Source organism: Scyliorhinus canicula, chromosome 2 (genome assembly GCF_902713615.1).
Source record: "Scyliorhinus canicula chromosome 2, sScyCan1.1, whole genome shotgun sequence".
Lineage (NCBI taxonomy): Eukaryota > Metazoa > Chordata > Chondrichthyes > Carcharhiniformes > Scyliorhinidae > Scyliorhinus > Scyliorhinus canicula.
In genome coordinates, this window is record NC_052147.1 from 249,625,308 (window position 1) to 249,652,985 (window position 27,678).

At 49.2% G+C, this 27,678-nt stretch overlaps 1 protein-coding gene across 1 annotated transcript in view; it reads right to left on the reverse strand.

Annotated features, from left to right (window-relative positions):
• Nucleotides 1-27,678, reverse strand: part of LOC119962094 (low-density lipoprotein receptor-related protein 1-like) — a 2,271,162-nt gene that overhangs the window by 1,183,590 nt on the left and 1,059,894 nt on the right. Inside the window, 1 exon segment of the mRNA XM_038789946.1 lies at nt 15,004-15,193. Within this exon segment, the coding sequence (XP_038645874.1) occupies nt 15,004-15,193 (190 nt within the window).

Here is a 27,678-nt window from a genome sequence, read left to right on the forward strand (position 1 = left end):
GGAGCCATGAGGTCATGTTGCAGTTGTACAAAACTCTGGTGCGACTGCATTTGGAGTATTGTGTGCAGTTCTGGTCGCCACATTATAGGAAGGATGTGGAAGCATTGGAAAGGGTACAGAGGAGATTTACAAGAATGTTGCCTGGTATGGAGGGAAGATCATATGAGGAAAGGCTGAAGGACTTGAGGCTGTTTTCGTTAGAGAGAAGAAGGTTAAGAGGTGACTTAATTGAGGCATACAAGATGATCAGAGGATTAGATAGGGTGGACAGTGAGAGCCTTTTTCCTCGGATGGTGATGTCCAGCACGAGGGGACATAGCTTTAAATTGAGGGGAGATAGATATAGGACAGATGTCAGAGGTAGATTCTTTACTCAGAGAGTAGTAAGGGCGTGGAATGCCCTGCCTGCAACAGTAGTGGACTCGTCAACACTAAACGCATTCAAATGGTCATTGGATAGGCATATGGACGATAAGGGAATAGTGTAGAGGGACTTTAGAAGGGTTTCACAGGATGGCGCAACATCGTGGGCCGAAGGGCCTGAACTGCGCTGTTATGTTCTATGTTCTATGTTCTGTAACAATGATAGATTTTATTTACATGTTATTCAATGCATAATGATGGCACCATGTCAATGATGTTATATTTCAATCAACTTGTCCAATTATATGGTGCATTTTGAGAACCCATGGGTCCCTTGCTCTTTCTGATGCATATTAATAACTAGACTGTGGTATTCAGGGCATGATTTCAACATTTGCAGATGCTAGGAAGATTGGAAATGTCACCAACTATATTGAGGATAATCGAGAACTTCAAAAGAACACAGGCATGCTGGTGGATTGGGCAGATAAGTGGCAGATGAAGTTCAATGCAGAGAAATGTGAGGTGATTCATTCTGGCAGGAAGAATGTAGAGAGACAGTGGAAAATAAATGGAGAAACTCTAAAAGAGTGAACTTGGTGTATATTTACTTAATTATTGAAGATAGCTGGCCATGGTAAAAGGACAGTTAGTAAAGCATCTTGCATATAGTACCTCAGACTTTATTAATGGGGCATTGAGTACAAGAATAAGGAGATCATGCTGAACTTGCATAAGGAAGAAGTCTTACAACACCAAGTTAAAGCCCAACAGGTTTGTTTCAAACACTAGCTTTTGGAGCACTGCTCCTTCCTCAAGGGAATCCTCAGGTGAATGATTCACCTGAGGAAGGAGCAGTGCTCCGAAAGGTAGTGTTTGAAACAAACCTGTTGGGCTTTAACCTGGTGTTGTAAGACTTCTTACTGTTCTCACCCCAATCCAACGCCGGCATCTCCACATCATAAACTTGCATAAGGCACTAGTTAGACTGCACCTGGATTACTGCATCCAGTTCTGGGTGCCACACTTGAGGAAGGATGTGAAGGCATTGGACAGAGTACAGAGAAGATTCACAAGAGTGATTCCAGGGATAAAGAACTGTGGATAGATTGGAGGGGCTGGGACTGTTTTTCTTGGAGAAAAGATGGCTGAGAGGAGACTTAATAGAGATATTCAAGATCCTGAGAGCTTTTTCTGGTGCTATGTCTTTTCGTCCGACGTCATTTCGTCCAACGACACTTCGTCCACGTCTTTTGGTTCAACGTCTTTTTGTCCGCACGTCTTTTGGTCCTACGTCTTTTTGTCCAATGATTTTTTTCGTCAAAGACTTTTTGTGACTTGTTACGTTTTTTTGCCGGATGATTTTTTTTGTAAAAGACTTTTTGTAACTTGACTTTTTGTAACTTGCTTATTAGCACTCCACTCCACACATTAACATTTTGTAAATAGAAATCTTCTCTAATGCACATAGCAAGGTATAATATGTAATAAGGGATTTCATTCTGCGATAAAGCGTTCGGCAGGTGGAGCTCATTTGAATATCTGGAGGTTAATCAAAACTCTGAAGGAAGAGGAAGGGTTCATAATAGGCAAAAAGGCTCAAATTCTTTGGGGAGATCAATCGACTTCATGTACGCGATATAAGAAAATAACTGAACGCCTCAAAAGATTGGTCGTTGAATAAGATTCTACAACAAAAATTGATTTCTTGAGGAATGTTGCTTACAATTTACATCCATTTTAAGTAACTTTAAGAATTTACATTTTCCAACTGTATTCTCTAAGTGATGTGATATCTTTCGGGAATTTTAAGTAATTAGTAAACTTTTAGATTTTTTAACTGCATTTTTAGATTTTTTAACTGCATTTTTCAACTTGCATTTTACTTGCATTTTATCAATTACTTGCATTTTAGCAATTAAATTCACTTGCTATATTGTACTTGCATTTTATCAATTAAATGGTTTTATACGGAGTTTATTTGTAATTGGATAATTGGACAAAAAGACGTTGGACCAAAAGACGTGCGGACAAAAAGACGTTGTACCAAAAGACGTGGACGAAGTGTCGTTGGACGAAGTGACGTCGGACGAAAAGACGCGACACGCTTTTTCTAGGGTAAATAGTGAGAAACTGTTTCCACTCAAGAGAGCATCAAGAACTAGATGACACAGATTCCAAATAATTGGCAAAAGGAGTAAAAATGATGTAAGGAAAAGAAAAATTCAACCAAAAGGTGGTTGGATTCTGGAATAAACTTCCTGAGAAGGTGGTGGATGCAGGTTTGATCGAGGTATCCATTTATGTGTAGCTGTGGATATAGTATCACAGAGTTTCCATATCTTTACAGTGCAGAAGGAGACCATTCGACCCATCAAGTCTGCACTGGTTCTCTGAAAGAGCATTCTATCTCACCCCACTCCCCTGCCTTATCCCCATGACCTTGCACAATATTTATTTTCAGATAGCAATACCCTTTTGAAATGAAATGAAATGAAAATCGCTTATTGTCACGAATAGACTTCAATGAAGTTACTGTGAAAAGCCCCTAGTTGCCACATTCCGGCGCCTGTCCGGGGAGGCTGGTACGGGAATTGAACCGTGCTGCTGGCCTGCCTTAAAAGCTAGCGATTTAGCCCTGTGCTAAACCAGCCCCTACCCTCCACCTTGGGAAAAAGCCTCTGACTATCCACTCTGTCTATGCCCTGTATGTTTCACCTGATGCCGGTGTTATGTAGTTACATTGTATACCTTATGCTACCCTATTATGTATTTTCTTTCATTTCCTTTTATTTTCATGTACTTAATGATCTGTTGAGCTGCTCACAGAAAAATACTTTTCACTGTACCTCGGCACACGTGACAATAAACAAAATCGAAATCCAAATATGATTATCTGATCTCAGTCAGAGGGGGCGGGATCCAGATCGTAATGTCTCGTGAGATTCTGTTGAAACTCACAAGACATTTCGAGCTTTGCGAATCTCACGAGAGGCTTTTGCGAGATTCAATGGCCTGGTCACATCATCAAGTTGGGCTCAACAAGGCTGGTATTATTATTAAATCGCGCCATAGGGATCATGCAACCAGCCAGTTCACTCAAATCACTTTTGTGACTAACTGGACTGGAAAACACGACCAAGATTTTGATGCATGCATATTTTATTATTGATATTGGTATTTTACAGCATCTTAAATGTGTAATGAAAATTATTCAATGCATTACTTTTAATAAACACATGATTCATGAATTTATCTGTATATAATTTAATATTTTATTGCAATCACACAGTGATTGAAAATCTTTTATAATTATGTATGCAAAATATTATTTATACATTAAATATTAAAATAATTTAAAAGTTGCATGGAGAATTTTGTACATGATTGCACAATGCTCAAAAGATTTTCAAAAGTCCTTAGAAAAATAATTTGAATGATCTTTTATCATTTTATCATTTAATTCAAATTATGAATCTTTTCTTTTCGGCCTGGATTTTGCTATTAAAATAACAGTGGATCTATCAGCGCGAACTGGAATTATGGACTAAATCAGACAGAAGAGGAATAAGAGCAGGAGTAGACCACATGGCCCATTGAGCCTGTTCCGCCACTCAATACGATCGTGGCTGATCCTAGGCTTCAACTCTATTTTCCCGCAGGGATCAGTGCTGGGACCTTTGCTGTTCGTAGTATAAATGATTTGCAGGAAAATGTAAGAGGTCTGATTAGTAAGTTTGCAGACGACACAAAGGTTGGTGGAATTGCGGATAGCGATCAGGACTGTCAGAGGATACAGCAGGATTTAGATTGTTTGGAGACTTGGGCGGAGAGATGGCAGATGGAGTTTAATCCGGACAAATGTGAGGTAATGCATTTTGGAAGGTCTAACTAAAGTCGGTGGAGTTGTAGACAGTGCGGAAGGATGTTGCAGGTTACAGAGAGACATAGATAGGCTGCAGAGCTGGGCTGAGAGGTGGCAAATGGAGTTTAATGTGGAGAAGTGTGAGGTGATTCACTTTGGAAAGAATAACAGAAATGCGGAATATTTGGCTAATGGTAAAATTCTTGGTAGTGTGGATGAGCAGAGGGATCTCGGTGTCCATGTACATAGATCCCTGAAAGTTGCCACCCAGGTTGATAGGGTTGTGAAGAAGGCCTATGGTGTGTTGGCCTTTATTGGTAGAGGGATTGAGTTCCGGAGCCATGAGGTCATGTTGCAGTTGTACAAAACTCTAGTACGGCCGCATTTGGAGTATTGCGTACAGTTCTGGTCGCCTCATTATAGGAAGGACGTGGAAGCTTTGGAACGGGTGCAGAGGAGATTTACCAGGATGTTGCCTGGTATGGAGGGAAAATCTTATGAGGAAAGGCTGATGGACTTGAGGTTGTTTTCGTTAGAGAGAAGAAGGTTAAGAGGTGACTTAATAGAGGCATACAAAATGATCAGAGGGTTAGATAGGGTGGACAGCGAGAGCCTTCTCCCGCGGATGGAGGTGGCTAGCACGAGGGGACATAGCCTTAAATTGAGGGGTAATAGATATAGGACAGAGGTCAGAGGTGGGTTTTTTACGCAAAGAGTGGTGAGGCCGTGGAATGCCCTACCTGCAACAGTAGTGAACATGCCAACATTGAGGGCATTTAAAAATTTATTGGATAAGCATATGGATGATAAGGGCATAGTGTAGGTTAGATGGCCTTTAGATTTTTTCCATGTCGGTGCAACATCGAGGGCCGAAGGGCCTGTACTGCGCTGTATCGTTCTATGTTAATGCAGGTAGGGAATATACAGCGAATGGTAGAACCCTCAAGAGTATTGACAATCAGAGAGGTCAAGGTGTACAGGTCCACAGGGCACTGAAAGGGGCAACACAGGTGGAGAAGGTAGTCAAGAAGGCATACGGCATGCTTGCCTTCATTGGCCGGGGCATTGAGTATAAAAATTGGCAAGTCATGTTGTAGCTGTATACAACCTTAGTTCGGCCACACTTGGAGTACAGTGTTCAATTCTGGTCGCCAAACTACCAGAAGGATATGGAGGTTTTAGAGAGGGTGCAGAAAAGATTTACCAGGATGTTGCCTGGTATGGAAGAGGTTTAATAAACTCTGTTTGTTCTCACTGGAACGACGGAGGTTGAGGGGCGACCTGACAGAGGTCTACAAAATTATGAGGGGCATAGACAGAGTGGATAGTCAGAGGCTTTTTCCCAGGGTAGAGGGTAGAGGCTGGTTTAGCACAGGGCTAAAGAGCTGGCTTTTAAAACAGACCAAGGCAGGCCAGCAGCATGGTTCAATTCCCGTACCAGCCTCCCCGAACACGCGCCGGAATGTGGCAACTAGGGGCTTTTCACAGTAACTTCATTTGAAGCCTACTTGTGACAATAAGCGATTTTCATTTAAAAAAACATTTTTTCAATTACTAGGGGGCATAGGTTTAAGGTGTGCGAGGGGCAAGGTTTAGAGGAGATGTGCGAGACATGTTTTTTTACACAGGGGGTAGTGGGTGCCTGGAACTCGCTGCCGGAGGAGGTGGTGGAAGCAGGGACGATAATGGCGTTTAGAGGCATCTTGACAAATACATGAATAGGATGGGAATAGAGAGATATGGACCCCGGAAGTGCAGAAGATTTTAGTTTAGATGGGCAGCATGGTCGGCACAGGCTTGGAGGGTCAAAGGGCCTGTTCCTGTGCTGTACTTTTCTTTGTTCTTAGTTCTCATATCCCTTAATTCCTTGAGAGATCCAAAATCTGTCTATGCCAGACTTAACGGTATTCAACGATGGAGCATCCAAAACCCTCAGTGTTGAGAATTTCTCCTCATCTCAGTCCTCAATGATTAGCACCTTATCCTGAGTCTGTGTCCCTGTGTTTTCGATTCCTCGACCAATGGAACAATTTTGCAGCGTCTATCCTATCGAGCCCCTTCAGAATTTTATGAGACCACCTCTCATTCTTCTAAGCTCTAAAGCACATAAGCCCAATTTACTTAACCTTCCAGCAGAGGACCACCGCTCAATTTGGCGAACCTTCGCTGTATCGCATCAAATGCAAACACATTCTTTCTTAAATGTGGAGACCAAAACTGCACATAGAAATCCAAATGTGGTCTCATTAAGACCCAGTAAAACTATAGCAAGACTTTTCTATTATTGTACACCAATGTCCTTTGCATGGAATTAGATGTCAGTATCTGGGGTCAGCGCAAGCATAAACAGAAAAGTCTGTCCATTTTCCCTGCTTCTCCACAAGCTTGGTTACACTGCACCTTTCTTAGAGACCTGGCATTAAAGCACTTGAAGGGGGTGAAGTTGAAGTATTAACCCTTAGATAGCCACTCAACACAGTAAAAAGAAAGTTACACATTCTCGCCAAACAGCATTACTGGCCCTGAAAATTTAATTTTACTTGTGTGCAGTCTCGATCCTGCAAAAGTTAATTATTCTTGGAGAATTTTTAAATGAACAATTTCTTCAGCTGTCAAAGACAATTTGAAGGTGTTAACTTCTGGTGGCCATGATCAAATATATTTGGATGTGGATGTGAGCGTTTTCTTATCCCCAGAGCGATTAAAATAATTTAAATAACCCAACATGAAGCTTTTGTATTTTAAAAATGCAGAAAATGATTTCTCACCCAAACCTGCCCGGAAGGTTAAATGAATGCTTGATACCTTGCATGACTCACCATCACTATCACACACGCAAAAACTAGATACAGTTGAAGGTTAAACACTAATTATAAAAATGGAATTTAACTTGGTCTCTATTTCATGGTGGACCCAATGTGTCTTGGTTAGGTTAATGTTTTGGCTCCATGTGAAAGACTTTGAAAAGCAGGGATTTGTTTTGTGGCTGCGAAGGCTCTTGTAGTAGATTTGTCAGTGGTTGAGAACTCAGTTGAACTTCGTGGGGGGAAGAGCTTAGAGGGGAAAGTCCTTCATCCGCTTGAACGGCACAGACCTTGGGTACTTAGCTGATATCCATAGACGATGGCCGATTATCTCTGGCCTCCCCAAGGCGGCTTCCTCGGCGGCGAGAGACGGCCTGCCATTGGCTGGCGGCGGGATGAGAAGATCCCACCGCCTTCAATAGGATTTCCCATTGACCTCTCCCCATACAGCTGGGGTGCACCATGGGCAGGACCTGAAGATCCTGTTAGCTCGAAACAGCTAGAAGATTTGATTCTATAGCTACAGTTAGGTATAGGCTTCAAACTACTTATCTGAGCGAAGTCGATCTTGAGGTTTCTGAAGACGCTTCTCTTAAAAGTCAGTTTGATCTTCTGTTACTGTCTCTCGCAAGGAACAAAGATGGATGCTGGATCATGTGACCTGCCATCAGTATTGAGTCTTGGTTGAATTAAGGTGTTGTAGTGATCCCATTAAGCAGACAGATTCTTCGCCCACCTGTTGTTTCGGTAGCCTTTTTGTTTGAAAAGGTAAATCCACATTTTCTTCACAATTAAAGTAACAATAGGGTTTTGTTTATCTCTGAGTCTGATAAACAATAGCCTAAATTTTCACGATGGCGGGGACTTGGACAAAGCAGCCCTGTCACCAAAGTGGCCAGAATAGGCACTGCAGGGAACTTCCTGGCACCAAGTTCCAGGGAACAACAAAGAACAGGACAGCACAGGAACAGGCCCTTCGGCTTCCATGTCTGCGCCGGTCATGATGCCTGTCTAAACTAAAACCTTCTAAACTTCCGGGATCCTCTTGTCCCATTCTATTCATGTATTTGTTAAGATGCCTCTTATACGCTGCTACCGTGTCTGTTTCCACCACCTCCCCTGGCAGTGCGTTCCAGTCACTCACCATCTTGCATGTAAAAAATGTGCCTGACACATCTCCTCTAAACTTCCCCCTCATACCTTAAACCTATGTCATCTAGTAATTGACTTCTCCACCCTGGGAAAAAGTGCCTGACTATCCACTCTGTCCATGCCACTCATAATTTTGTAAACCTCTATCAGGTCGCCCCTGTCATTCCAGTGAAACAATCCAAGTTTATCCAGCCTCTCCTCATAGCTAATACTCTCTTGACCAGGCAACATCCTGGAAAACCTTTTCTGTACCCTCACCAAAGCATCCACATCCTTCTGGTAGTGTGGTGACCAGAATAGTACACAATATTCCAAATGTGGCCTAACTAATGTTCTGTACTGCTGCAGGATGACTTGCCAATTTTTATACTCAATGCCCTGACCGATGAAGGCAAGCATGCTGTTTGCCTTCTTTACTACCTTATCCACCTACATTGACAATTTCAGTAACCTGTGGACCTGTACACCCAAATCTCTTCGCCTGTATTAGACCTTCCAAAATGCATGACCTCACATTTGTCCAGATTAAACTCCATCTTCCATTTCTTCGCCCAAGTCTCAAACCAATCTATATCCTGCTATATCCTCTGACAATCCTCTTCACTACCTGCAGCTCTGCCAATCTTTGTGTCGTTTTCAAATTTGATAATTAGACCAGCTACTTTTTCCTCTAAATAATTTAACTCTAATTTAACTTTAATACTACGAACAACAAAGGCTCTAGCACTGATCCATGTGGAACACCACTAGTCACAGCCCTCCAATCAGAGAAGCGCCATTCCACTGCTACCCTCTGTCTTCTATGAATGAGACAGTTCTGTATCTATCTTCACAGTTCACCTCTTTTCCTGTGTGACTTCACCTTCTGTACCAGTCTACCATGAGGGACCTTGTTAAAGGCTTTACTGAAGTCCATGTAGACAACATCCACTGCCCGACCCTCATCAATCACCTTCGTCACTTGCCCCAACAATTTCAATCAAGTCAGTGAGACATGACCTCACCTTCACAAAACAATGTTGCCTCTTGCTAATAAATCCTTTTGTTTCCAAATGTGAGTAAATTCTGGCCCTAAGAATCTTTTCCAATAATTTCCCTACCACTGTTGTAATGCTAACTGGCCTGTATTTTCTTGGATTATCCCTGCTAACCTTCTTAAACAAAGGAACTGGAGGACATGGCAAGTGGCAGTGGCTGCAGGGTGGAGCATATCTGGGGGATCGCGAGGGAAGGGGGAGAGTGTGATCGGGGTCTCGGGGCTTCCCTCTGTAGCTTTGAAAAGCATTAAACTATTTTCTTCTGACTGATCATTTGATATTGACATGCTCGGAGAGACATCAAAGGGTTCCAAGAGGGAAGACTTTTAACCAGAACTTGACATGCTGAAAAATGGTTTAATGATTTTCAAAGCTACAGAGGCAAGACCTGCCACACGACCCTCATCCCGGCAAAGACCACAACCTGAGCCCCACCAGTCCACCCAAGCCCTCTAGCCCTCATCTCCCCTGAGGATCCCTGTTGGCACCCTGGAGAGAGGCTACCCCCCCCCCCCCCCACCCTTTCCCGGCCTCAGGGTCCAAGGCTACAGGTTCGCTTTGCCAAGAAGTGGGCCGAGGGGACTGAGGGCAGGGCATGAATGGGGTGGGGGTGCCTGAAGGGTCAGGGTGCACTTGGCGAGACGATAACTGGGTGTCACTCACATTAGTGGGGGAGCCTTGCCAGCAATTGGAGAGGGCGGCGTTGCCACCGATTGGGGGCCCCCTTGCCAGCAATTCGAGGCTGCACAATTATTCTGAGATTGGGGCACCCTTTCAAAAAGGGTTCTTTGAGGAACGGGACCTGTCAGGGGGTTCAGGCCCCACCCCTCTTAATGCCAGCGGAAAACCGGCACTCTCAGGAAAATTTTCCAAGTGCCACTGATTGGAACCTGAACGGCGCTCCCAGTGCCAGTGGGAAACACTCCCGATTCCCTGCTGGCGGCAGCACTCAGGACGCGAGACCCATTTTGAGCATGTTTAACCGGCTCCTTCCCAGCACTCGCAGGACCAAGAAACACCGTGCTATCTAAAGGAATGTTGTTGCAATCCAAGACCCCAGCTGGGAATGCCTTGCTGAGGTTGCAGTAAGTCCTGTTTCCTGTCAGATCCAGGGCCTCGATAGATCAGGTGAGCACATATTAGAGTGAGAGTTGCTGTGTGGCTGGAGCCAGCTCTGGGGATCTGCCTTCCTCTGGCACTGCCAGTCCTGGAGGCCACTCTCATCTCGAACTGGGTCTCCATGCTCATGACCATGCAGCACAGGGACTGTGCCACATCCCTCTGGGTCAGTGCCACATCCCTCTGGGACTGGGCCACATCACTCACTGACTGTGCCAGGCCCCTTGGCGACTGGCTTAGGTCAACCAGTGCCAGACCAATGTTCTCGACGTCCGCAGCCATGACCGGTTGTGACTGGCCACGCCATTGGCCCTGGTACCTGGTGGCCTGTGACATGGCTGTCCTGTCCTGTGCCTCAGCAATTGACCGCACAGGCCTTGGACATCCTGACCCACGGCCGATATCTTCACACCTAAGGCCTCCACTGTGGACGTCACCTGTGTGGTGTTGGTTAGGGTAACACGCATGGTTGGTACCTCCTCCTGCTCCTGCAGGTGGTTGCATCCTCCATCTGCACCTGCATGCACTGGATGGTTGCTGACACCCCCTCATGTAGTCCCCAGCTCTGCGCCTGCACCGATGGGACCGCCCTTTCCAGAAGCGCTAGACCTCTATGGACGCCAGCTCATCTCTGGGGCTGCACCACCCTCCAACTGCCAGCCCGTCTGGGGCTTCCTCCCTCAACCTGACATAACACTGCATTTATGTGGTGCGAGAAAGTGCCCCAGGAGCCTCTTCATTAAAATGCCCAAGGTGAGTATCTCTGGGATGGTGGATTGTGCCAGTAACAGCAGTGACAAGAAGTCGGTGTCGTTACTGGACATGTGCTTTGGGGTATTGCGCGGTTGCATTTTGCGGTGTGGGACCCCAAGTGGTCCCATCTCATCGTTAGGTAAGTCACGGAGTTGCGGCTGGGGGTGGAGGACCCTGGCAGGTTCTGCATGATGGGCAGTACGGGTGTCGGTGTGTGGTGCAGGGTGGGGTGTGAAGGAGCTGCCAGCGGGTAGGGTGATCGCCCACTTGGATGTGGGGTTGGGATGTATGGGATGGTGCTGGTGCCTGGGGCATGGAGGTGGTGAATCAACATGTCTGGCCTGGTGGGTTGCTCATCTTAACTCTGTACTGTCTACAGGTCCGTCTGGTGGGAATCTCATGTGGACTGGGATGTTGGGGGGTGAGGGGTGTGGGTGTGTGTGATGGGATTGGTAGTACTAGGGGCATGGAGGTGGTGACTCACCCGGGCAACCTTGAGGAGGCCGTGCAGCTTTTTCCTGCACTGCTGCGGTGAGGCCCACGGCGGTGAACACCTCGGCTACCTGTTACCAGGCCCGGTTGACATCGGTGGGTGGAAGCCTCCTTCCCACCCCGTAGAACAGGCTGTCTGGCCTCTCCTCCACAATATCCAGCAGTATCTCGAGCTCTGCATCCGCAAACCTCGGGTCTGCATGTTTTTGACTGGAATAAGAGTGTGTGTGCAGTGGAGTGTTCATATGCGGCTCCAGCTTGTCGGGCTCTCCAGTGCCAATCCTGACCGCAGTAAATCCATCGCCAGTGTCAGTTGGAATTGCACCTGTTCCATGTGGCGCGAGTGCTAGCCCACATGTCCTGAATTGCACCGGGACTAGCCCTGCCATCGGGACCGTGGAACACCCCCATTCAGAACCGGCGTCAGCACTTAGTCTCTCAAACCGAAAATCCAACCCATTAGCTTCGAGAAGTAACTGATCCATTGAAAAGTTCACGTGTAGCTCCAAATTATGAGGGGATTTAAAACTACTCTGGGTTTACAATTGCTTCTGCTGATGCTGTTTGATCTCTGATGTATGTGAAGTCCACTTATTCTGTTGCTAGCGCTGACACTTAACTGTTAGATGGTGGAGCGAAATGCATTCATAGTGTGCTCCATCTTAAGCAGACATCACTATTAATAAAGTGATGTGCGGCTGGGAAAGGCAAAGTGCTCCAACTTGACCTTAAACGTGATTTGTTTCACAACCCTTGGCGAAGCAGAGGCTTTGCTCACTTTGGAAAAACAACAAGATTATTCCATTTTTTATCCCCCTTCTAAAACTCAGAGTCCCTGCTGAGAAAGCCATCAGAAAAACATTAAAGGAAGGTATGGGCTTTTACTTTGAATCTTGTGGTGTGACTCCCTGTGGTCAGTGAATGCTGTCATTTGAAGTTAGACAATGATATTTGATGCTTTCACCAGTTCTGAACAGTGGTCATATTTCTTGTAATCCCTCCTGTGTAAATGCGACAGCAAAACCTGAGAGTAGTTTGGAATTTTAAGATATTGTTTGTAAATTTATAGAAATTCAAAGTTTCATAACATACTTTTCAATATGTCTGACCACCCCCCCCTCCCCCCCACACCGCCCCCCACCCACCACCACCACCACCGCCGCTGAGCTCGGGGTCCTAATTTTAACGGAAGGACATAAATTAAATGTGCGCCCGCACACTGTTTCAATCTGGTGGTGCGAGGTTTCGAAGCTCATTAAGAGTACAGCGGAATTGTGAGATTGTGAAGGAAATGGAAAGTGTGCAGAGGAGTCAGGAACATTCCGAATGTGTGAAGAGTTTTCACACAATTAAATGTCACTATTCGGTGCTGTACTGTCATACAGATGTGTTTATAATGCAATGATTCATCAGAGCGATCCACCCTTTAAAGGTAAGTTAATGCTCACATTTACCAGCCTTGTGTAATTGTTCAAATGCATTGGCAGTGCCACCTGGTTGCCAGGTTGGCAGTGCCAAGGTGCCTAGGTGGCACTGCCAGCTGGAAGAGGCACTGCTAAGATACCAGGCTGCAAATGCCAAGGTGCCGAGCCGGCATTTTTCCAACCACAGGGATCGGACTCGGGGGTGTCCTGCGTGGGTGCAGTCAGGTGCAGGGGGAGCCCCCCCGAGGACTCCTTATAGATGAGTTGGTTCTTTGTGGAGCTTCGGGACTGCGCCTGGTGGGGGGGGGGGGGGGGGGGGGGGGGGGGGGGGGGTGGGGGGGGGGGAGTCGGGAGATTGGATGCCATTTCAAATGGTGTCCTGATTTCCTCCCGCAGTGAGAAATTCCAGCAAGCGGAGCTCAGTGCAGATAACGGGGCTAAGTGCGGCCTTAGTGGGGTTCCCCATTCGGTTAGATCACGCCTATAAACGTTCCATAGAATTTTGATGTGTAATAATACATACAATTGGGCATAAATCACAAAAAGCTAGCATGCAAGTTCAGCAGGTGATTGGGAAGGCAAATGGAATTTTGGCCTTTATTTCAAAGGGAATGGAGTAGAAAAATAGGGAAGTCCTGCTAAATCTATACAAGGCATAAGTGAGACCATATCTGGAACAGTTTTGATCCCTTATCTAAGGAAAGAAATGATGGTATTGGAGGCAGTCCAGAGAAGGTTCATTACGCTGATCCCGGGGATGGAGGTTTTTTTTTTAATGAGGTGAGATTGAGTAGTTTAGGTGCGTTGGAGTTTAGAAGATTGAGACGCAATCTTATTGAGACATATAGCATTCTCAGTGAACTGGACAGGGCAGATGTTAAATGGATGTTTCTCCTTGTGGGAGAGCCTAGGAGCAGAGGGAACAATCAAAGAGTGATGGGTAACCCACTTAAGGCAGAGATGAAGAGGAATTTCTTCTCTGAGGGAAATGAATCTGGGAATACTTTATTGCAGAGGGTTGTACAGGCTGGGTCATTCACTATGTTCAAGGCTCAGATAGACATATTTTTAATTAGTAAAGGAATCAAGGGTTTTGGGGATAAGGTCGGAAAGTGTGGTTGAATGTTATATCAGATCAGCCATTATCTCATTGAATAGCAGAGCAGACTCGATGGGCCAAGTGTTCGACTTCTGCTCCCGTGTCTTATGTTCTTATGGTCTTAACTGGCTATTACTGGCATTTGCTTGAACCATTTTACAGATAGTAATTATGCCTGAACAGAGATCTCAAAAAGAACTATCCATTTCCCTGTATCATAGCAATTAAAAGAAAATGCAGTTCATTTTTTAAAGCCTGCTTTCATCGTCCAAAAATCCTCTGAAAGAAATTAAATTGCCTCTCACCATTCATTTCTTTATTTAAAATAAAATAATCATAAATTATGCATTTGAGCAACCACCTTTCTGACCTGTGAAAATAGTTTTTTTCTCCCAATTTACTTGTACAAAATTACCATCAGTTTGAACACTTCTACCCGATCTCATTCAAAACATTTTATCATCAGAATTTTATCCTGGGAAGGTAGGATGTCAGTTTTTCACATTTACTTTAAATACATGCCAGTGAGAATAGAGAATGGCCCAACAATCATTGCTGTCCAATTCTCTGCAGGATAATACCTAACGACAATTCAGCATTTCCATTTTCACACTTTTGAAACCGAGCTGCTAATTAATAGTGAAGTAGCCAGTGGTGTTATGTTATGGATTCATAACCACTGGGAAACGCACTGGGATGAACACTTAGTTCACAGAAGGTACTTAAGATTACTCAGAGGAGACCATCACTCATTCTGCCAAGTTTGGATTTGGGCTGAAGGCCTGGAAGCAAAGCACATTGCAAGGCCTCCTCAGAAATATCAGACAGCTGCAGAAATGAATGCTTACAGCATACCGAACAGGCAGGAAAAATAGTTTAAAATGCAATGGCTTACCTGTTGGTTGCTTTAGTTTATGGTAGACGTGTAGAACTCTGCCAGTCTCCAGTTTTGCGAGTGATTCGATGTCCGTGCCATTGAATCTGTTTATTTTAGTGATATTTAATTTGTATTTAGCAGTGAAATTATCTAAGTTGATGGCATAAATGAAGTTTTCAAACACTGCCAAACTGTAAAGATGTCTAACCTGCAAATAAAAGATAGCTTAGTATTGCCACCTGCCAAGTTATCACTGCATAATTCTGAGACAATAAATCAGGCAGCTTTCAAATGGATGACATAAATTTTATATATTATCATTACCACAAGCAAGAATTCATTTGCCAGTCACATTTAGGAAAGCTGAAGTCTATCAGTCACCCCGCATCGTTTCATCATTCCAACACAAATGATTTCAGTGGCATCTATCAAACCTCATATGTAACTTAGTCTGTTTTATTCTACGATCTGAATATTTCAAATAAAGCAAAAATAACATTCACATCAATGTAGTTTGTAAAGCTTGTAAAGTTTAAAATTGAGGACAGCATAGGGATCTGTTAAACAGACTCATGTTATCAGTGTACATTTTTCAACAGATGATTTTGAAATGCCTGTCCACCTCTTCAAATGCCTCCTGAAATCCCATGGGTCGACTGCAACACACTCCACAGCCTACAAACTGATGATAACTGTATGTCTCGATGGCTCACCTCCTGCTTGACTGCAAACAGCACCATCCTAACTCTGGTAACTGACTCGAGTAAAGTCCCAGGTTTTCAAATGTCCATGACAAATCTGGACATGGCAAATCCAGTGGTGTCATCAATGGTGCTAACAAGTCACTCCTGGTGATGAATGTTGAAGTCTCCCACCCAGAGTATATTATCTGCTTGGCGAGCTTCAGGGCCCCTTCCAAATGGCTCTCAACATGGAGAGTACTGATTTATCAGCTGAGGGAGGATTATTAGGATGTTTCTTTGCCCAGTTTTGATCTGATGCCAAGAGGCTTAATTGGCCCTGCAGTCAAAGTTGAGGACTCTATGCAATTCTCTGCTGTACACAATGCCACCACCTCTGGTAGATCTGGTGGTGGGATAGGATCTACCCAGGAGTGATGTTGCAGGAGTCTGGGATGTTGGCTGACATATGACTATTGACCGTCCAGGGTTTTCCCTGGCATGCCCAAATCCACTGCCTTGTTTGATGCCAAGTGAACTGTCTAGTTTCATTCTCACTACCTCTTTTTGTTGTAGTTTGGATACAACTGAATGGCTCAGTTGAAGAATAAATAGTTTGACAAGACGCGCTCCAGAAAAGTAAAGGAAAGAGTTGCTTTAATTGATAGTCATGACTGTGGGAAAGGAACAGTTGCAAAAAATAAATTATTTTCTCACACTAAAATATCAATTTAGCAGAATTATTAAAGTTCAAACTTTGGAAAGACACTTTCAGGAAGTTGTGTTAAAATGAAAATGAAGGAATCTAATACATGGGAATTAGTTTGAGAGATTGATTGACTAGGTTTTTGATATGCGGACTAGTCTAGCAACACGGTAAACAGATACTTACCTACGGAAGCTGGATAACAATAGGGTATAAAGTTTCAGGAATTGAAGCACGAATGGTAAAAGTTCAAAACAGAAGATCTGGATCTAAAAGCGTGAGCTCATGTAAAAGTGTCATTAAGAGGGACCACTAAGGCAAGCAGTTCAGATCAGAAAAGATCAAAAGAAAAAGCAATGTATCAGCGTCAGGGTTTATCCTGGAAGCAGACGTGAGCTGAGATGAGTTGAGCTGAGCAGGGCTGGTCCTAGATCATAATCATACACAGCAGGACGCTATGTTGACTCCAAGCAAGCAACTAGACAGTTGCTTTATTTGTGGCTATTTTAGAACAGAAACCATCCCCAAAAAAGATATAGGTGTTGAGTGTGGTAACTGTTACTGGATTTCTCTTTGTGTTAAAGCCTATGGAATAATGTTTGGGAGGTTTAGCTCTGAGTTTAGGAAAATAGAGGCATTTGGAACTGGGTCAATTTGTGCAGTCATTATTGTAGTTAAGTGTATGTCATTTAGTTGCCTGTCTTGTTGAGTGTTTTACTGTTTGATAAACATATATTTTGTTTAATTATTACAAGACTAGAACCTTCCTCTTTGGTCTTCACATCTTTCCTCACATTATACCAAGTAGCACAAAAAGATTAGGAAATTATTCCAAGTTACCTTCTGTGATTTGGAATCCCCGAGCATTTAACATCAGCTGAGTTCTTAACCATACTTTAGATTTGCAGAATGTTCACATTTGAAGAAATGGCAGTAATATGTTTAACCTATCATAGTTGGGTTCTAGATCTGCTATTTAATGTAAAGACAGAGAACCATAGAGACATGTCAGCATCTGATGCTCATTTGGGGTGCAGGTGCAGACACAATGGATTAAATGTCCTCCTTCTGCATCATAATAATTCTGTATTTCGGTATTCCAATATCTAAGTCATTATTTCCTAATAATGTAATAATAATGCAGTAATCTTCACACTGACCATCGTCAATATGGATGCCACATTTTTTTACCAATCTTCTGGTACTACCTCCATATCTGGAGAAGATTATGACATGACTTTCCAATCTCTATCTCCATTTCCTTCAGCAAACTTTGATGTAAGCCATCAGGATAGATGAGTTAATCCCAATAAGCATAGCCTACTTTTCTGATACCTCGTGCTTATCAATTTTCGCCCTATTCATTACCTCTACCATTTGCACGGCTTCCTGCTGAAATCTTGTCAGCAGCCTCTACCTTAGTGAGCATGGAAAGAAACCCTCATTAAGCCTCACCACTTTCAAGACACATTTCCATTATTGACAGTACATCATATGGGCGGGATTCTCTGACCACCCGCCAGATCGGAGAATCCCGGGGGGGGCCCAGCTGCCATATTCTCCGGTACCGGTTTTCAGGCGGGGGCAGGGTTTACACAGCGCCAGTTGGGGTCCGTTGGCAACGGAACCTCTGGCAATTCTCCGGGTCCCAATGGGCCGAGCGGCCATCATTTCCTGGCCAGTCCCACAAGAGTGAAATGGACATGGTCCATCACGGCGGGACCTCGCTTGTAGGCCGGCTAGGTGAGTCCTTGGGGGGGGGGGGGAGATCCGGCCCTGGGGGCCCCCCCCACTGGGGCCTGGCCCGCAATCGGGGCCCACTGACCTGAGGGTGCGCCTGTGCCATGGGGGCACTCTATCCTTCTGCGCCGGCCTCTGTAGGGGTCCGCCATGGTCAGCGCGGAGACGAACCCCCCTGCGCATGCGCAGGAACACGCCGGCTGGTCTGCGCATGCACGGAACCACGCTGGTGGATCTGCGCATGCACCAACCTGCGCCGGCCCTTCGGCGCCGGTTGGTGAGGCGCCAACCCTTCCGATGCCGGCCTAGCCCCCTGAAGTGCAGAGGATTCCGCACCTTCTGGTCGGCCCGACGCCGGAGTCATTCGCGCCATTCTTGGTGCCGGCGTCAGGCCATCCGGCCAGTGGTGGGAGAATCCCACCACATGTTCCCACACAGCGGGCGAAATTCTCCGACCCCACGCAGGGTCGGAGAATCGGCCGGCAGCGGCGTTAATCCCGCTCCCGCAGGGTTTTTAATTCTCTGACCGGCCAAAAACCGGCGCTGTGCAAATCCCGCCGGCAGCCTCTGAAAACAGCTGGCGCCGGCGGGATGTCATTATATTTTTGTTTCCACAAATCTCCGGCCCGGATGGGCCGAAGTCCCGCCGACATGGCCACGGGTCACGTCGGCGAAAATCACAGTGGCTTTAAAATGGCGTCAACCATTGACGATGATTGACGCCGTTCAGTGTGGGGGGGGGGGGGGGGGGGGGGGGGGGTTGCGGCATCGAGGGGGGAGTTGCGGCATTCGGGGGGGTTGGCGGGCATCCGGTGGGGTGTTGCGGCATCGGGGGGGTTGCGGCAACTCGGGGGGGGTTGCGGCATCGGTGGGGGTTGCGGCATCGGGTGGGGGTGGGGGGTGGGGGGTTGCGGCAATCGGGGGGTGGGTGCGGCATCGGGGGGGTTGCGGCATCGGGGGGGGTTGCGGCATCGGGGGAGGGTTGCGGCATCGGGGGGGGGTGGTGTTGGGGGCAGCGGCGTGCAGAGAGGGGTGGCGACGGATGCCCGGGTCCAACCGCACGCGTCGCCCCCCCCTCTGTACGCCGCTGCCGCCCTACCGCCAACCATCCCCCCCCTCACCACCCCTACCTCCCTCCAACGCCCCTACCCCCCCTCCCCACCACCCCTACCCCCCTCCCCACCACCCCTACCCCCCCTCCCCACCACCCCTACCCCCCCTCAACGCCGCCCCCCCATCTCTCGCAACGCCGCAACCCCCCACCCTCAACGCCGCAACCCCCCCTCATCGCCGCAACCCCCCCCCTCTCAACGCCGGGTCCCCCCCCTCTCAACGCCGGTACCCACACCCCGTCCCCCTCCCTCTGAAGGCCGGTACCCACACCCCCCCCCCTCTCCTCCTCCCCCCCCCTCTCTCCTCCTCCCCCCCTTCCTTCCTCCTCCCCCCCTTTCTTCCTCCTCCCCCTTCCTTCCTCCCCCCCCCCCCCAATGCCGGTCTGTCTCTCTCTCTCCCCCCCCCCCCAAATGCCGGTCTGTCTCTCTTCTCCTCCTCCCCCCCCCAAACGCCGGGTCAGTCTCTCTCCTCCTCCCCCCCCCCAAATGCCGGTCTGTCTCTCTCTCTCCCCCCCCCCCCCCAAATGCCGGTCTGTCTCTCTCCTCCCCCCCCCCCCCCCCCAATGCCGGTCTGTCTCTCTCTCTCCCCCCCCCCCAAAATGCCGGTCTGTCTCTCTCCTCCTCCCCCCCCCCAAACGCCGGGTCAGTCTCTCTCCTCCTCCCCCCCCCCCCAAATGCCGGTCTGTCTCTCTCTCTCCCCCCCCCCAAATGCCGGTCTGTCTCTCTCCTCCTCCTCCCCCCCCCAATGCCGGTCTGTCTCTCTCTCTCCCCCCCTCCCAAAATGCCGGTCTGTCTCTCTCCTCCTCCCCCCCCCCCCCCCCCAAAATGCCGGTCTGTCTCTCTCCTCCTCCCCCCCCCCCAATGCCGGTCTGTCTTTCTCTCTTTCTCTCTCTCCCCCCCCCAAACGCCGGGTCAGTCTCTCTCCTCCTCCCCCCCCCCAAAAAACGCCGGGTCTCACCACTTCCGCAGCTGGTGAAACTGACGCGTATCGCGTCAGTCTGCTGCTGGCCCCTCCGGGAACGGAGAATAGCCGCCTAAAAGAAGTCCCCCACGCCGGAGTCATCTACACCAATTTTGCTCGCCGGAAATCGGCGTTACAACGGTCTGCAGAGAATTTCGCCCAGCATTTGTGCTTGCAACTCACCAATGTTGTTCATCACACTTTGGGAATTTACATACGCATTGTCAACCGTTTCTCGTAGTCTTTTTCAGTCTGCTAACATGGTACTCCTTCCTTCTCTGTTACCTTTCAACACTCTGACTTTATGCACCGGATTCCTCTTTACTCCCTTTCTATAAACTGCTTCCTGTCTCTCTGTCAGTTTAGGTTAAATGCTCCTTAATAACACCATTGAGCCTCCCCAGGATGAAATTGGTCTGAGTACTTTTGAGGTGCAAACTGTTTGTTTTGAGTAGATCCTTCGTGCCCTAAGGTCTGTCCCAATGCCCCCAGAATCTGAAACCCTTCTTCCTGCACCATGCCTCAAACCAGACATTGAAACTCCGTGGCATGCAGCAATGGGAACAATCCAGAGAAACTTAATCCAAGATTCAACTTTCTTAACACCCTCCCTAATTCCTGAAAACATGATGATAGGAATTCAATACCTGCCATCTCCATGTTGTTGCTGCCAATGTGTACCACAATTTCTGTCTCTCAGTGTCCGAATATCCTTTTCTAAATGCGGTTCTTCAACTAAATTGCTTCTTGTCCAAAGTTAAGGGGCACGATTCTCCAATGTCACGCTGGTTGGGAGAATAGCGAGACACGCCAGTTTTACACGCGACGCCGATCCGACGTGCTCCCGCTATTCTCCCAAATGGCCAAATTTGTATCATCGTGTTTTGCGTGCTAAAATACGGAGAATCGGCCGATGCAGCCAAAATGGTGATTCTCCGGCATACCCGCTATTCTCCGGCTCGGATGGGCCGAAGTACCGACATCGTGACGCCAGGTCACGCCGTCGCCGTCCACACCTGCTTTTTAAAGTCGCCAGCCAGTCGTACTGGCTGACGAGGATTGAGGAGGTGAGTGGACCGTCCCGGAGTCTCCGCAAACTGGGGAAGGCATCCCCGAGAACGCAGCGGCCAGTGGGAGTGGGGGGGGGGGGAGGGAGAAGTGGGGGGGGGGAGGGAGAAGTGAGAGGGGGGTGGGAGAAAGGGGGAAGTGGGAGAGCGAGTAGTGGGGGGGGGGGAGAGGGAGTGAGTGGAGTGGGTCACCCACCCCCGGATGCAAGATGTCAGCCGCCCTGCCATGGCAGGACGATCACGAGGACACTGCCGCTGGTTGCCCTGTGGCTGATGATCACAGCCCACTGACGCACCGGTGAGGAGGACGTGTTGTTAACTGCCCGTTGGACGCAGAAAGTGACCAGGGGTTAGGCTGGCCGCGTGTCAGCAGCGCAACCAGGCCACCGGGGCACACAGGTATCCCGTGGCAGGCAGCTGCCGAGGTGTCGAATAACCTCCGTCTAACATGTTGTTTCTCTGCCCCCCACCACCCTTCTGTAGGTGACGATAATGTATTCTAACCGAACAGCTATGTTCAGCGCAGTGGTTAGGGCCGCAGCACTGCAGTTGGACATCCAGCAGCGTCCACAGCCACATCCCACAGTGGATGCAGGGGCAGCTGCAGCAGCAGAGGGAATGGCCGCGGAGTGACCCATCGTCGAGCAGCATGGGGGGGAGGAGGAGGAGGAGACATTGATGGTGGAGCCAGGGCGCCAGAGGCGACGACCGAGGCCTGGGGTATATCGTGGCCGGATCTCTTTCGAGACAATGCCGGACATCACCTGCAGGAGGAGACTCAGGTTGAGCAGAGAGACAGTCACACATATCTGTCATCTCGTGGCACACCTCGCCCCACGTGGAACGGGAGGAGGATACGCGATCCCGGTTGCCGTCAAGGTGACGGTGGCACTTAACTTTTATGCTACCGGCTCCTTCCAGTCTCCGAGCGGGGACCTATCCGGGATCTCGCAGTCATCGGTCCACAGGTGCATCCGGGATGTGACCAACGCCCTGTATGCCATCGCTGACCGCTACATCACCTTTCCCGAGGACAGAGTAAATCAAGAAGCACGAGCCCGTGGATTTGCCAACGTGGCCGGGATACCAATGATCCAGGGGGTCATTAATTGTGTTCACGTCCCCATGTGCCCGCCTGCAGGCAACAGGGAAGTGTTCACAAACAGGAGGGGGACATACTCCATGTACATCCAGGTGGTATGCGACCCCCACATGAAGATCATGCACGTGTGCACAAGGTTCCCTGGAAGTGTGCATGATGCGTACATTCTTGCGCAGTCATTCATCCGTGCTATGTTTGAGGGACGCCCCCCCCCCCACTCCCCGGGACGCCCCCCCTCCCTCCCCCCCCCGCCTGAGGGGCTGGTTGCTGGGCGACAGGGGTTATCCACTGAGGTCTTGGCTGTTGACGCCCAAACGGAGGCCTCAGACCAACACGGAGACCCTTTACAATGAGGCCCATGCAGCAACCAGGGGTGTGGTGGAGCGCTGCTTTGGTCTGCTGAAAATGAGATTCAGGTGCCTGGACCGCTCCGGAGGGGCCCTGCAGTACCAGCCTGAGAGGGTCACTCGCAATGTCGTAGTCTGCTGTGCGCTGCACAACATCGCGATGCAGAGGGGAGATGCCCTGGTGGAGGAGTCGGAGGGAGAAGCCACTGGCAGAAGTGCCAACACGGAGATGGAGGAGGAGGAGGAGGTGGAGGTTGGTGGTGTGTCGGGAGCAGCACACAGACACGACCCGGGTGCTGGTAATGTCCAGGAGGCTGCACGATGGCACCGGCGAGGACAGGGGGCACGCGACGCCTTGGTGGCAGCAAGATACACGCGCTGCATGCGACAGCACCGCTGAACACTACCACTACCACCTGCATCGCCAGTCATGCAGACGGTCAGCACACAACTGCCACCACCACCACCCCATTCCCCCCCCCCCGCACCCCCGCTCTGCGTACACTGCTCCACTTTGAGATCACCCTTATCACTGCGGCACAACAGTATGGCACGTCATTGATGGCTGTGTCGGCGGGTGTGATCAGTGCCGTGTTGAATGATGACAGCCCGCTTTGCGATGAGCTGTGAGCTCAGAATCGTTAGACAAAGTCTGACTCATGGCAATAGCTGAACCATCCATCTCGGTGGTCGCTGAGTTCATCAGGGACACTCCATCACGTGCCCGCGTGGGGTAGCTGTGGGAGGGGGTGGGGGGAAGGGACTGCACACCCGGCACCAAAGTTTGACCGCTCGTCAACCCCAGCGACACTCGGTCACCATCACGATCCCCGTGGCAACGGAAATATCACACAGTCTTACACGTTAGGTGCAACAGGGAGTTTAATGGTGAATATTATTTACAGATGCCCTAGCCCCTACAACTACACTGTGCCCTTCACCCGTGCCAACTTACTATGTGTCCCTCTCCATTGCCTTACGGACCCTACCACTATGTCTAAGTGAATCCCCAGATGGTACAGCAGGAGTGGAGGCGGACTGCTGAGAATCACGCCCTGCGACATGTCTCCCCGTCGGCACTAGTTTCCTGGGGCGACCCGGCCTTGATGGGCCAGGCTGCCCTGCGGGCGTTTCGGATGGCGTGGTGCCACCCTGCTCTGCCCGCTGCCCACCCGATGCACCAGGGATGGGACGGGGGGGAGGCCGAGCGTTCAGGGACGTCCCGTGATGGAGTTAATGGGACGGGCCCCAGAACCTCCTCCTCCCTCGGGGAGCCTGGTGGCCCCTGGGCCTCATTGTGGGATGGAGGTGCGAGCGGGGAGGTGCCCCGTTGCCCCACCGACACCTGGCGCTGCCAGTCCTGGACGCCTGCAACCGTATCGACCAGGGTCCGAAGGTTCGCTGAGACGGAGTCCAGGGAGTGAGACATTCCCGCCAGGGACTGTGCGACCTCAACCTGTGAGTGCGCGACACCATCCAGCACATGTGTCAGGCGGTCGATGCTCTCCGCGACTGACTGCTGGGACTGTGCCATGGCCTTCTGGGACTGTGCCATGGCCTGCTGGGACTGTGCCATGGCGTGCTGGGACTGGGCCATGACCAGCTGAGACTCGGCCAGGGCCCGTAGCGTGCCGGCAATGTCATTTTGGCTCTGGCGCATTGCTGCCTGTGAGAGGGCAACCCTCTCCAGGGCCGAGGATGATGCGTGCATATTAAGCCCAACGCCTTGCAGAACCTGACCAATGGCCGAAACCGTTTCACCCATTGCCTCGACCGCGGACGCCACCCGTGCTGTGTCGGCCTGGTTGGCTGCCATGAGCGGCACCACTTCCTGCTCCTGGATGTGCTTTGACTCCTCTAACTGCGACTGCAGCTGTTGGAAGATGGCCCTCATCCCGTCATTGTGTCCCTGCGTTTTCAAAATGCATCGGCTGTCCACGTGGGTGAAGTAAATCCAGGAACCCGGGAAATGTCTGGGAGCCAGCTGAATGCTGGGCCTGGGCTGCCCTCCGACCGTCCAGCCCCTCGGCTGCTCCGACCTCCACCTGCTGTACCGGCTCAGCTGTGTGGTGCACACCAGACCGTGACCCAGGAGCCTCATCATTTAATTGCCCAACCGAGGTGAGTGTCTCTGGGATGGTGGATGGTGTTGGAGACAGCAGTGCCGCAAGCTCTGGGTCCTCGTCTGTCATAAAACCAGCAGTGTCCTCGTCCCAGTCATATCCGAGCGCAGGCTGCACGTGGCCCATGTCTGGTTGTGGGTCAGGTGAGTCTGTTGACTGAGTCAATGTTCTCTGTCCGTCCTGCTCGACAGTCCCGGGTTGGGAGGATGGCACTCCTGGCTGACCTCCTGCCACCCTCTGGCGTGCGGCCCTAGGTGTGGTGGTTGTGGCGGATTGGCGCCTGTGTGTGGCAGCAGATGGCCCTGGACGTTCGTCAGCACGCCCTAGGGAACAGAATAATACGGGGTTAGTTAGACACGCTCGGCCGGGCGTAAGATGGTCCAGTGGGTAGAGTGTGAGAGGACAGAGGATGGGGGCGTTCAGATATTGGCACAGGTTGGGGGGAAAGTTGCAGCTACACCATTGATCTCTCCAGGAGCTCGCAGCGCTCATGTGGGTCTGTGACAACTTTGTTAACCACCCTCCACTCACTCTCGCCCCCCCTCCCCCTCCCCCTCATGCCCAGAGGGGAGGTGGGTGATGAGGGACGGGGAGGGGGGGGGGGGCGGGGAATGGTTGCGACCCGGGGCACCCTCTTGGCACTTACCCTGGCAGCCCTGGTGAGGTAGTGGAGCTTCTTGCAGCACTGCTCCCCAGACCGAGGGGTCTGCCCCACAGCACTGACTCTTGTGCCCACCTCACGCCAGGCAGTCGCACAACGCTGGAAGGGTGGCGATGCCCTCGTCTTGGGCAGTTGATGCCCCTCCGCTGCTCCACCTCATCGAGGAGGGTCTCGAGGTCAGTCTCACCGAACCTCGGGGTGGCGTTCTGTGGCTCCGACATTTTCACCCCCTCCCTTGTTGTCGTCACTCGAGCCCTTTTACGACGCGGAGCGGCGTCATTCGGGCGTCGCGGGCTTCAGTCGTCATCCCCCACGTGTTTCCCGCGGCCCCGCTCCTAGCCCATTTCCGGGGCAGAATCAATTGGGAACGGGGCCGTTTCACGCCGTCGTGGAACTCAACCGAGTTCACGACGACCTTCCTGATGCCGCGCGGCATCGGAGAATCGCACCCAAGGTGTTGGTTTGTGGGTGTTTTGATGAAAGATCACAAACGTGAACCACTGAACCTGTGTTCATCTCCACAGATGCTGCCTGACTTGCGGAGTATTTCTACATTGTCTGTGGTTTATTTCAAGGTTTAATTTTCCTTATTTGCAGGGGTTTATTTTTGCCATTATGGTTCAAGCAATTTTGTTCTGACGTGTTCTCAAATACTAATTTAGGCGTTCTGGTTGTTAAATAGGATTGAATTTATTTACAGCTAAGTTCCACATTGAAGGGAAGCTTGTAAAAGATGTCATAAACAGATCCATCCTTCTGGTCTGGAAATCATAACAGTTTCTTTCTTATTTTGACCGACTTTCCCACTTTCAGAAGCTTTCAGCACGAGTTTCTCTCAAACCACATCAGACAACTGATTTTCAGTTCACTCAGGACTGGAGTAGACTGTATTGCCACAAAAAGAGAATTTCTTGAGCATTTAAGTGATCAAGTGATGAGAAATTGCTTTAAGTCCGATAAGCTGTTTCTGCTTTTTCATTCTATCCTCCGTCACCTTTCTGACTTCAACTTGATGGTATTTTTGCTGTCACACAAACAGCTCTACCTATTAAAGGCACTGCAAACATCACATGCACTGAGCTTAGGTTCAAAGTTCAGAAGTTTCAAGCAAAATTAGACATTTAAAAAAATATATACCCTGAAAATACAGCACTTATAGCGGGATCACGTACACTGTCCAACTCCACCATTGACCCTGCCAAAGTTTTCAAAACCTCAAAAATGCAGGGGGACGCAGGCCACCTTACTGGGTCCTCTTCTGACAAACGTCTCCCTGTGCTGGGAACTATCTGATTATTTTTTTTAAATGTCCATTTCCCTGGCCTTAGGATGTCTCCATGTCTCCATGTTTTAGCAAGTTAGGTAGCACACCTATGCCAAAGCTACACCACATCCCAATGTACATTAAGCTTAATGGGCAGCAGGGTAGCATGGTGGTTAGCATAAATGCTTCACAGCTCCAGGGTCCCAGGTTCGATTCCGGCTTGGGTCACTGCCTGTGCGGAGTCGGCACATTCTCCCCCTATGTGCGTGGGTTTCCTCCGGGTGCTCCGGTTTCCTCCCACAGTCCAAAGATGTGCGGGTTAGGTGGATTGGCCATGCTAAATTGCCCGTAGTGTCCTAATAAAAGTAATTGTTAAGGGGGGGGGGTTGTTGGGTTACGGGTATAGGGTGGATACGTGGGTTTGAGTAGGGTGATCATGGCTCGGCACAACATTGAGGGCCGAAGGGCCTGTTCTGTGCTGTACTGTTCTATGTTCTATGAAACTGTGTAGAAGTGGGACATTGAATTCAGGTGACAAGAGACAAGGCAGTTCCGTCACACTTGGATGGATCGTTTAGTAGAGCCCCCGCCCAGCCTACAAGTGGCAGAAGATTGTGCGGTATACTGAGGAGAAAGGAATGACAAAAAAAAGATGACATTTATGCAGAAAGCGATGTTCAGAAGAGTTGATTCCAGTGCCACAGGAAATTCAATGATCTTATTAGAAGGGAAAAGACAGAGATGACCGGGGGTGTGGGGGAGGGGGGGGGGATCTCCTGGAATTTATTGTTGATGTAACTACCGGAATTGAAAAGGGGGAGCCAGTGGATGTGGTTTATTTGAACTTGCAAAAAGCTTTCAACAAAGACCCAAGTAAGAGATTAGCGTGTAAAATTAAAGTGTATGAGATAGGAGTAGTGTATTGAGATG